General features: G+C 34.8%; 1 protein-coding gene across 5 annotated transcripts in view; it reads left to right on the plus strand.

Moving 5' to 3' along the window:
* Positions 1-12,397, plus strand: part of STRN3 (striatin 3) — a 58,981-nt gene that overhangs the window by 28,207 nt on the left and 18,377 nt on the right. For 2 of the 5 annotated variants that reach the window (XM_063160429.1, XM_063160431.1), the window contains exons 7-9: positions 322-463; positions 5,635-5,745; positions 11,982-12,122. In XM_063160429.1, the coding sequence (XP_063016499.1) occupies positions 322-463; positions 5,635-5,745; positions 11,982-12,122 (394 nt within the window). The remainder of the gene's footprint in view (positions 1-321; positions 464-5,634; positions 5,746-11,981; positions 12,123-12,397) is intronic. The other 3 variants (XM_063160433.1, XM_063160432.1, XM_063160434.1) reach the window with 3 other exon arrangements.

Consider the following 12,397-nt stretch of genomic DNA (forward strand, 5'->3'; position numbering starts at 1 on the left):
CTATTGATAGGGCAAGAAAATCAACAAAGTTTTCTAATTCTTGTGTTAAATAAAAAAAGTGAAGGCTGAGGTGTGTGGGATTTTTGTTGCTAAAGCTAGTGTCAGTGTTCTTTTTATTTCCTAACATTCAGCAGACGGCGCTGTTCTCTTTTTTGTTCTGATAGGCCAACTGAGATCAGTTTCTTCTTCTGCATTTTAAATTGGAAAATGTTTTCATCTGCAATAAATTACTCAGTGAGAATAGCCTATATATCTTCTAACCTAAATGACTAGAAAATCTGTTTATGATTCAAATGCAGGAAAATATTTATCTTCTTGCAGATTGGTAATGAAGGTTTAGCTGCTGACCTTACAGATGACCCTGATACTGAAGAAGCTTTGAAAGAATTTGACTTTTTAGTGACAGCTGAAGATGGTGAGGGAGCTGGCGAAGCTCGAAGTTCAGGAGATGGAACAGAGTGGGGTAAGACACTAACAAAAGCATTTAAATATAAAGGAAAACTTGTCCATGATACTTCTTAAGAGTTTTGTAATACTTACTAAATGGTGTGGATGTGTGGATGAATGTGATGATAAAACATTGATGATTAGAAAATGATATATTGTAGGTGAAACTTTCATATATATGTTGTTGTAGGTACAAGTACAATTGTAGTCACATTTCTTTCAGGTTTTGTTTCTGATTTCAAAACTAAGAGGAGAATATTTTCTTTGTTAGGTAAGAAAAGCTAGGATTCTGAATGTTTTTATACCTGGATTAAATTTGCTTTCAAATACAGTTTTGTTTTCTTTTTTTGTATTTATTTCTTATCAGGACCTTCAAACTTCTGTACCTAAGTTAAATTAATTTCTTGGGTGTACTTAAAAATGGACTATTCTTTTATTTTTCTAACTGAGATTTTTAGATGTTATTGCTAATATGGCTTGTATTAGTAAAATTAAAAAAAAAAAAAAAACCAAAACCTTTTCTAATAGCCCAACTTTTTATTAGTAACTTGGTGGGAAACAAAATATGTTAAGTCAGTAATTTCTGCAACCTACATGCTTCAAAAGAGGAGCTTGAAAGGAGAAAATTTGTATAGGAAAAAGAATAGTGATCCAAGTAATGGATATCTGCCTTTAAATGGTAAATTGCCTATGAGTGAAAAAAGCCCCAAACTGCCATTAGATTGTGTTGTTTGAGCATTTTATGTGACAATGAACTCATACTTCAATAAACATCCCAATGAGCAAAAAAAATAATAAAGATTTACAAAAATTAAGTAATGGCCCATCTTCCAGGAAAATAATACAGTCTTGATTTTGAAGGTAACAAGGATTTGAAAGCATTCTTTCCTAAAAACTAGTGTGAAAGGATTAGTCACCTTTATTTTTAAAACTCAGTCTTATTTCTAGTTGGAAGATGAAGCTGAGCAGGCTGTTACCTTTAGTTTTGGTAATAACTGTCTATTTTTAGTATCATTTTAGTTGCTTGCTGTTGTTCCCTTTTGAAGTTGATGTTATTTAAACAGTTTCTTGATGATCTTTTCATTTAGGCATACAGGCAGATCTCTTGGTAAAAGATATCTTATAGCACCTGAAGCAAGAGTTTTTCACTTTGCTTGCAACATCCCTTCAGATATATAGTGATGTAGAAAGTTGTGGTTCTAGTATCAGTCTTACTATTGTATATAAAAGGCAAGATAGTTTGATACTGTAATTCATGCAGTCAAAGATTTATCCAGACTTTGAAACCTACTGTTTGAACTAGCTTGTCCATTGAAATTCCCAGTCACTGTTTCCAAGGATTACTTTCCACTGTGTTCCATGTCTGGCATTTTCTCAAGTAGTTACCCAGTTTTAAGGTCTGTTTTAAAATTGACCCACCATGCTTTTCATACAGCTGTTTGAATGTTTATTACATTTTCAATGAAGCCATAGCACAGTAAGGCAGAGCAGTTTAGGAGTTTGTACACACTTGTGACAGCTGATTTAACTGCAGCAATCCCATTGCTACCAAAAAACTTATATCTGAGACAAGAAAAGTGGGAAGGAGGAAATAAAACATAAACTTAGTTTCATCTTTCAAAGTATGTTCTCAGTTTTGTCGTATGAAGACAATTTTCATTAGTTTTTTTATATTTTGTAACTTAATATTTAAATCAGTCAAAGACATGCCTACAAATGTAATAGTAATATTTTTTTCACAGTATGTCATTGATTTTAGTACAGGTGTTCTTTCCTTAAATGGGCATTTAAGGATACAGTCTGTCAGATCTTGGGATTGTGTTACTTTTTAACGATCAATGTAAATATGACAAGACCTCTCTGTTAATGATCACAAATAGCATTTTAAATATTGTCCCACTTAAATGCTTTCTAAAATGAAATAATACAGTGCCTAAACCAATTTATTTTAGTTATTTTAAACTCTATGAAACTGTTACTTCAAATATCAGGTCCATCCAGTTAGTTATTTATGTTGAGGGGAAACTTAATTTAAATGAATATGTACTGTTACTTCCTAAACAATTGCATCAGTCATGAACTTAAATATTTCAGTTTAAATCCATATTTTTCTTCATAATGTAGGAGTTGCTCTGTTTTGTTTTCATAGTTTTTTCTTCCTGTTTTTGTTTTCCTGTCATTAGCCTCCTTCTGTCTCTTCTTACCTTTGCAAACATTTAAGCATTCTGAAAAAAAAGTTTATATTTACTTCTCTAATTAGTTTTGTTTTGTATCTGGAAAGCATCTGATGTTTAGGCTTTAAATATATTGCCTAGTTTTGCTTTAGTAATATTTACATTACTTAATTGGAGAGTATTATCTGAAGGTCCAACTTTCAATATCCTAAAATATTTCAGCACCAAATTTGATAGTTACATTTTTGCTGTTGATGACTTCTTCAAACCTGTCAGAGTGTTTGGAAGTCTGGATTGCTTTTATTTTCTGCTGTATTACAGCTTTTTATGAACACATTAAATTTTATGTAAGTGCCTTAACGTACTTTGAGTGTTAAATTAATTCCAAACATTGTGATTTAAAGTGTTCTGTCATGGAGCATGGTTTACTTAGGAACAGCTTTTCTTCAAAATAGTGAAAGATGAGGAAGTTCAAGCAGTGTTAAATGAAGAGCCAATATGATGTGACAAACTTAAAAAATATGTACAGTTCTAAATGAAAAAAAAATCCTTGTGATTTTAGTATGAAGAAAAAAAAGCATTTATAACTGCAGTTTGCTTAAGCAAACAGCAATTTATACATATTGTTATATATTGTGCTACACATTGCAGATGTCACTTATTACGAAGTCTCTTTATTCTTCTTATGGTTTCACGTGTTCATCGCTGGATTTCTCTTCCCCATGAAACACAAAAGTTCTCTTTACAGATGGACCATAAGTCAGAGAATGACTGTGCCCAGAATTCTGGGTGGCAGTGTGTGACTGAAATTCAGTCTCTTGGGCCATCTTCAAAAAACTTCTGAAAAATAGAAAATTTAAAGCCAGCCTTTCTCTACTCAATTATATAGATCAATGGACATCCAGGGTCCTCTGTGCTGTCCTGTATCACTTTAGTGCAGGGAAGGCAACTCTTGGGGGCAATGGCAGAGGTCTTCTAGGTACATGGCTCTGTTCTGAAATAGCCTAATATATCTAGGCATGCTGGAGAGAAACACTGCTGGGTTTTCCTAAAATTCTTGTTTGAAATTCATTTCACAGCTACCCCGTTAATCCGAGTTTGTGTTTTATCTAGTTTTCTAAGTGCAGCCTACATTTTTGCAGCCAACAGGGTTGGTTTTGAATATTTATGTCTGCAGGCTTGTGCTTCTTCTGTTGACTGAATGAGCCCAGTTCCTTCAAATTCTTTGTCTTTATATTCAGTGCCCTATTTGTTTTGCACTCTACAGACATTTTCTAAACTTCCAGTGTAGAACACAGACTGAACATGTTACTTTAATTTTGTCATTACCTGCACTGTCCCAGTTTAATGCACTGCACCTTCTAAAATGTACCAAAATGGCATGTTTTTAGAATAGCACTACATTGATGTTAGATGTGATCATCTTCTGGTTCTGTTTATTTCCCTAATCCTTCTCTGCAATGCTGCAACCTAGCTGATTATTTTCATTTTACTAATGGTGCTTTGGAATTTTATTGATCAGTTTTAACTAGATTTTAATGGAATTTTTTTTTAATTGAGTTTTTAGCGGTTTCAGTTTTTTTCCTCTTTGACTGGGCATGTTCTCTGACTTACCTTTCTGTGCTTCTTGTGTTTCCTGAGTAATCACTCTTCCTCTCTGTCAGTGCTTAGGCCCAGTGATCAGAAAGACTGAGGTCTTTGTGTTTGCAGTTTGGTAGATGTAGCTGTAGTTTGGTATAGGATGTCATTGTTCCCTTCTCATCGCCAGGGCAGCTCAGGGGACTCTGCCATTATGCTCCTGTTTCATGTTTCACTGCCCTTGCCATCTCTGTATTCCACCCCTTTGATCAAGATTGTCATTGAATGATGACAGATGCATCAGTATCCTAGGGTATCTGTCTGCTCATTCATTGACATGTTTTGTCATGAAACATGTGCTTAGAATAACTCCTGTTTTTTTTTATTTTAAATGCATGCTACTTCATTTCTGCTGTGTATGACTCCTCTTGTGTACTTTCATGATTATAATGGTTATAACTTCAAAAATTGGTACAATCATATTGTAAATATTATTGGAAGTTGGGAACTGAGGAACTAAGTCTTGTGATTTCATGCCTAAAGAGTTTTTGAGTATAAAGTTAAACTGGCATACAAACCAAGTTTGTTTGCTGCCTGATTGTCTACTAGCAAAAGTGCTTCTGCAAATGTTATATTTGCCTTGTCATAGAAACAGGTTTATCTTTTTAGTAATTCTAAGTTTCCAGAAATTACTGAGATGGATAATTTAGAAAAGTAGAGAACTGACTTTTCATGAAGAATAATTAACTCTGAAATATTTGTCAAAAAGAAAAATATATGTCTTCTGAAACTACTGTGGAATCTTGTATTTCTCCTAATTATGATTTAATTTCTGGAATGCAGTGGGATGTCCACCTGTACAAATTACTCTTCTTCATCTTTGTGTGAAAAACTGTATTTATAGACTTGTTTCTCTGGTTATATGTAGGAGCAAGGTTTCTTTCTTGTGCATGTGGAATGAATGCGAAAGGATGCATGGTGGTCTTCATGAATAAACTGGCACTGACTTACTCAGCTTGCATTTTCATAAGAGATATAGCATGAATACTTTTATTTGCTTATTCAACACTGGCTGAATAATTTCTTAACACTGTCTTTCTAAAGATGCAGTAATTGCTTCTAAATACCAATGATTTTTTTGTGTATTTCGAAGTATCTAACACAAACAGTTACTTATGAAATTTAATTTGTTTGTTCTTTGGTAACAAATTAACGTACAATTTTCAAATATGTAACTGATAATATACAGTGCCTTGGAAAACTGTATTAAATGAAACTTGGTCTTTTATAAACTTAAAACGGAGACTGCACCTTTAAAATAAAGATTTATTAATAACTCTTATTAATGCTCTTATACAGCTATGACAGTAAATCACCAAGAGCTTGCATTGCCAATTGCTGATTTTTTTTTCTTTTAATAATATGCTGCATGTAGACAAAGATGACCTGTCCCCAACTGCTGAGGTTTGGGATGTAGACCAGGGACTAATAAGTAAACTGAAGGAACAGTACAAGAAGGAACGAAAGGGGAAGAAAGGGGTAAAGAGTAAGTGCAGATTCTGAATCTTGTAATGCAACACTTTTTTGCCTATTTATATAGAAGACATTTTTTCTCATGAGTTCTGTTTGTTGTTTTGTGTTTTTTTTTTTTTTGTTAAGCATCATTTTCTGTAATGGAGGCAACCAACTTTAACTTTCCACCTGCTGAATGTGAATATATCAAAACTTTTGACAGGCATTTCATAAATGAGAAATGTTGAAAAGGCAAAAATTCAAGGTTAAAGAGGTGAAGAAAACTAAATGCATAGAAATGTTAGTGTAAAAATAATTAACAACTTGCATTTTGAGAACATTGCTACTCTAAGAAGTTTTCTGCAAGTTTTTGACTTCATCTACTCCTTAAAGTATAATACTGTGATACTGTGGTGGGACTGGTGATTGTTGGGCTTTTTCTGGGGTAGTGGTTTGGGGTTTTTTATTTAGTTTTTGGGGTTTTTTTTCTTTTTTTTTATATGAACTTGAATCAAGTTCATATTAAAACCAGTTGCTATTTATGGTCTTGTAATTATTTTTACAGCCCCAGGCATGGAGAATTAGGAAATGTTTGTAATGTAAATACAAACTTTTTGGTGGCTTTATTTAGGAGATAATCTTTATTTTATAATGCCCTTCACTTTTCTGTGCATTTGCCAACATCTTATTTGATGTCTCTCTATTCTGGTCAATTTTCTGACCAGTTGACCTATTTTAGCTATGTAGTTTAAACCAAACTTCAGGGTTGAACTATCTGATAAAAATGCTTTTGGAAATTTATGTTATCAACTGTAACTATGAAGTTCTTAGTGCATAAAGTGGTATTAAATCTGTCATCATAGATTGGTTTGGTTTGGGAGGGATATTAAAGATCATCTAGTTCCAACCCCACTGCCATGGGTGAGGATAACCACCAAACCAGGTTGCTCAGAGGGCCATCCAACCTGTCCTTGAACACTTCAGGGATGGAGCACCCATAACTTCTCTGGACTCCTATTCCACTGCCTCACTACTCTTACAGTATAGAATTCCTACCTAATATCCAATCTAAACCTACACTTTTAGTTTAAATCCATTCCATACATCTGGAGTCACTGCAGCAGCTCCCTGTCCCTCCTGTGCTGGCACCCAGAGCTGGTGCAGCCCTGCAGTGGCTCTCAGCAGAGCAGAGCAGAGGGGCAGAATCCCCTCCCTGGCCCTGCTGCCCACGCTGCTCTGGCTGCAGCCCAGGACACGTTTGGCTCTCTGGGCTGGCAGTGCCCATGGTGCCTCATGTGCAGCCTCTCAGCCAGCAGCACCCCCAAGTCCCTCTGGGCAGGGCTGCCCTGGGGCTGCTCATCCCCAGCCTGTGCTGAGACTGGGGCGTGCCCCAACCCAGGAGCAGCACCAGCACCTGCTCTTGTTAAACCTCAGGAGATTGCCATGGACCCCCTCCTGGAGCTTGTCCAGGACCCTTTGGATGGGATCCCATGTCACTTTACAGGAGCTCCCACGGTTGCTGTGCTTTTATTTTGGAAGTATTTTTTAACAATTTCTGGAGATAACTAGTGAAAAGTTTTTGCTAGTTTGTATTGTATGGGTATACGCTAACTAAATTACATGATAATTAAAATACGACACTGACGACTTCTGTAATTATTAAGATTTCAATTTACTTTGTAACACCTAATGGTTACTGGTCAGTTAGTGCATGTTAGTTGTTTTTTCAGCATTTTTGCATGACTTGTACACACACATAAACATAAAAGTTTTGACAAAGCAAAGATTTTTAGTCTTTGCTTTAATGAGAACCTACAGTAGTCATCTGCATGCTAATCTGTATCAGCATGTAACATGTAAATCGGCAGTTGTCATCAAATTTGCATAAAATATATGGTAGCATTAGAAATTTATTTTTAATACCAAAATAAACTTCTTTTATTTGACATTTTCTTACTAAATTCTTTACATTTTAGACATTTTGAACCATAGTAGCTGCAAAGTAACAAAATTTTCTTCATCTAAAGGAATTTTGAAATCTTTGGTTCACAGAAGACAGTATTTAGGAGACAACTGTGTGACAGTGCTGAGAAATGACGTAAGTCATTGTTTAGCATTTTAAGTTTGAATTCTCCTTTGGGAAACCTTGAACACATATAGTCTTCAAAGGTGGTTTGTGAGATTCTTGGCTTGACACATTCATGATAGTTTCTGGTTGAAAATTAGCATCTACATCACTGAGCTAATTGGATGAGTGAACTCTGTACACAGAATAAAAGTATTCATTCAAGGTTGGGCAGATTGATTTAAATACGATTTTGAGACTTTTTCCCTCAGCTTTTTATCATTCTGAATCTGGAAATAATGTTGAAGGGCTTTTTAATTCCTGCTGCTCATATCTGGTCATTTGGGGACTTCATCCTGAATACATATCTCTTCCTTTGCCCTTCATTGTTTTGACTTCTATCAGAATTTGAGTCCCATCAGAGCTTATCTGCATGGTAATATATATCATCATAAATGTCAAACAAATGTGCATTAAATGTCATCTTTTGCAATACTTTGAAGACAGAATAATAAGACAGACATTCTGATGGGTTCTTTTTTTGGATATGCATCTGTAACTGCCATAATCTGTATTTACACTGTAACATAATGGGGCAGAGACAGCCCTGGTCTCAGGTATGGAAACTTTCATTCCACATGTACACATAAATAAGTGAACAGAAGTACATCTGATTCTATATTTTGATACTTCTCTGTATCAAGAGATACTAGTCTGTATCCTCATGTTTTCTTTTGGGTGGAACATCTTAATTAAGGTCATCTTCTGTTAGCACATACATTTTCATTGAGTAATCTTGTTTGCTGGGGAAAAAGAGGGCGTCTGTCCAGGTAGTCGCCATGTTATGTGGAGCTACTACCTCTTTATAAAAGGATCTTTAAAAATACCTACCAAAACAAAAATCCACCACCTCACAACTTTAATTTCCTTCACAATGCAAGCTGTAAAATAATGCAAAATCTGTTTATTGAAGATTTCTTGTGTTAAAAAACCCCAGAAGCAGAGAAACAAACCACACCTATCCAGGACTTACCATGATACATAGATAAAGAGTTAGGTTTGATGTCTACAAAAGCAGATGTCTACTTCTCTTTTCAGTAATATGCTGAATTTAAGGCCTCTTTCTTGCCCAAATTTGATAAGATCAATTTTGGCAGGTAAGTCAGGGTATGGCTATTTTTCAGATATAGCCTGTTGCCTTTGGAGGGTATGATAGTGGAGGTGTTGCATATCTCATTTCATTCTGTGAGGTCAGCATAATGTGTTTTCAGTTTGAAAGTTTTCACAGCTTGTGCATATATATATATATCACTGTAGAAATGAAGATACTTTTACTGTTTTTCTTTAGCTTTTTTGTGTTTTTTAAAAAACTTTCCTGCTCTTTTTCTTCAGTTTAATTGTTCTGAACTTACAAAACAGTATCCGTACTGTTCACTTTCCTACCCTTGATTTCTGGAAATCATATAATAGTTGATAGGATTGAAAAGAGATCTGAATTTCACCGTCTTCATTATCATCACCTCTTCTTGACATATAAGAAGCTCTGTGTTATATTCAGACTTGACTAATACATCTTCCACCTAATAAAACTCTGCTTAAGGCTTCTCAGACTAAAACTTTTCATCACTGTATATTCAGTTATCTTTTTCACTTTTGATCTCTGAAGAACAGTACACTCAGATGGTACTGTTAACTTTTGCTTCTGTTCATACCAGGTCAAGTTTTTTTTTTTGTCCTTGGCTTTTTTTGAGGGTAAAAGGATCATCCCGTTTTGTTCCAAGACCATAGTTTCTTATGCGGAGGTGACACATTCTTTTCTTTAAAAATCTCCTTGTAACATTTACTATACTTGAACATGAAGGTACACTTGCACTTACATGTAAGCAGAAACTTGGGCAGTCTTCTGTAGTGGCGGCACAGTCTGGAATGCTGACACATGTTTCAGCATGAAATGCACAGAAGTTATTCAGAGCAGCAGCTGCTCCTTTGTAAACTTCTCTCTGTATTGTATGATGTTTGAGGACTGTTCTGAGGTTATGCCTGAAGGTCAAGAAGTGCCCAAACATACTGAAAAACACTAAAAGGCAAGGATATCAGCCCCCCAATTAGTGACAAACTAAATGAATGGCTGCTTAAAGATAGCAGAGCAGAGGGGCTACTTTTAGTTTCTTCTGAGTATGCCTCGAGACAAACTTGTCATGCTCATATGTTTGGCATGAAAGCACCTGGAGAAGATGCTTTCAGTTCAGGTAGAGGAAGCATTGATTTGTGGCATTTTGCCTCAATGTGTAGAACTATTCATGCATAGCAACATGGAGAAGACACGCTTTTTCTTCTGGAAAGCAAAGCGTTCATGAAAGTAAACAGTTTAGTGTCCCAGTCATTACTTTTATCCTGTCATTTTATTGATTGCTCTGTAATATCTTCAAGAATATATCTACTCTGTCACTGTAGGTGCCTGGCTGATGGCTGACTGTAATAAAGATGAAGGCAAGCTTTGTAGTCTGTGTGGTGTAGAGATCTGTCCATTCTAAGAGTGACTTTTCTCATGTGAGATCTCACCTGCTGGCTGCAGTATTGAGTACTATACTTCAGAAATGAAATCCTTTCAGCATAGAGCCTGTTTAAAAAAAGAGTGTTTCATTCTCATTATTATCTTACATTCACTTCATCAGCTGGGATCACAGGTTTCTAGACATTCTTCTACAGGAGAATGAAATGAAACTTAACTGCTCAAGTCATCTGTTTTATGAGGAAAGCTTTTGGAAGCCAGTTTTATTCTCAGATTGCTTCTGGGTAGCAGTCTTTGTATATTTAACTAGAATACTAAGTGTTCTGTGAAGGAAAGAAAAAATTACCCAAAGCAGAAAAAACATAAATATAGTGAGTTTTATTACTTGGCAAAATTAGAATGTATTGCAAATATTAATGAGAATAGTCATACAGCATCCTTTTAGGGGTTTGTGAGGTATACTTCCTGTAATTCTTCTTCAATAAATACTTTTTGTTGTCTTCCCTCTCTGCAGGGAATTCTCCCATTATCTTTAGAGAATTCTGTTATTCATGGACACTTATTTTTGAACACATTGATTTAAACCAGTAACATCTGAAATGATCAGATACTTTGTGAAAGAGTACATTTTAGTGTTTAACTGTTTGAAGAACAGTTCTGAGTTTAAGTCATCTGTAATCATAGTATTTGCATTTAACTTTTTTGGCAATAAAGGCTTTGGTTTAGTTTCAGTTTCCTGTTTAATAAATGTGAGACATGTCGCTTCAATATAAGAACTTGTTCACTAATGCTTCCTTTACTAAATGGCCTACAATATCTCTGCTTGCAGTCCCAGGAAGAGCTGTTTTATTGGTTTAAATTTGGTTATGTCTTTCATCATTATGGATTGTTTTCTTTAAAGAGGTTCTCTCACTGAAATACACTTTATAATTGAAGCTTGACTTTTTGATGTGGAAGCTATAAAGGTGAAAGCAGGAGTGGATTTAGTAATTTAAAGATATTCTAAATTATACTTTTTGTTTGCTAATGTCTACATATTAATTAAGTGTACATATAATTCAGAATGCTTTGTTTCTAGAAGCTTGCTTTTATAATAATTTTAATATACATCTGCAGTTTCATACAGTGGTGGAAGCATTCTTCTGCTGTGTTCAACAAACATTTCATACAATTTAAATACCATTCAAAGCAGGGAAAGTTAATTGTTCGTTGCACCCCCATTATGAGTTGTCTGTACTTTTGCTCTCATTTTTAAGCTTATTTTTAATTAGCACTCTGTTTTTTAATGTTAAATTGTTTAGTATAGTTAAAGTTGTGTAATATTATTAGAAAATGTTTAAATCATACATTTTTTTGTTTAATAGTGAATGTTCTTTTAGTATTTGGCTTGACTTTCCAGTAGGGCTGTAAGATGATTTTTTTTCTCTCTCCTACAGGAAATTGTAGAATAGCTCTACGGAACACAAAGGAGTTATTCTTTGATTTAGTGAATTTCAATTGTTTGCATGTAGTTTTCAGATTTGGTGTATTAACTCCTGCTTTTGATTTCCAAACTCTTACTAAACAAAAGCAAAGCACTATTTATTTTAAGGAGGTCCCATCAGTAATTATTCTTATTTAATGGATTTTTAGACTTCAGTCAAGTCAAGCGGTAGCAATCAAATGAATTTTTGCTGCTGACATTAATTTACAGGAGTCAACAGGACAAAACTTCACGACATGATAGCTGATCTGGGCGATGATGAGATACCCCACATCCCTTCAGGAATCATTAATCAATCTAGGTCACCCTCTTCTAGAATGACTGATCATGAAGGTGCAAGAGCAGAGGAAGGTACAAAAAATTCAGCTACTTACTATATTTCAGGAGATTTCTTTTAGAAAGCACACGCTGTCATTTATTATCCCCTCTGTAAAGCTGAATGCAGTTGCAGATTGCCACATTATTATTTTACTTGCAGTTCTTCCCAAATGGTTTTATGAGAATATGGCTGTAGTTTTTGTGGCTTTTTATAACTCAGCATTGTTTAATAAGTTTTTTTAGATAACTTCATGTACAGCAGTGTGTTCTGACAATATTCACTATTAAATCCCTGTTTGGAGACACAC

The sequence above is a fragment of the Melospiza melodia genome, chromosome 6, assembly GCF_035770615.1.
Source record: "Melospiza melodia melodia isolate bMelMel2 chromosome 6, bMelMel2.pri, whole genome shotgun sequence".
NCBI classification, from domain to species: Eukaryota; Metazoa; Chordata; class Aves; order Passeriformes; family Passerellidae; genus Melospiza; species Melospiza melodia.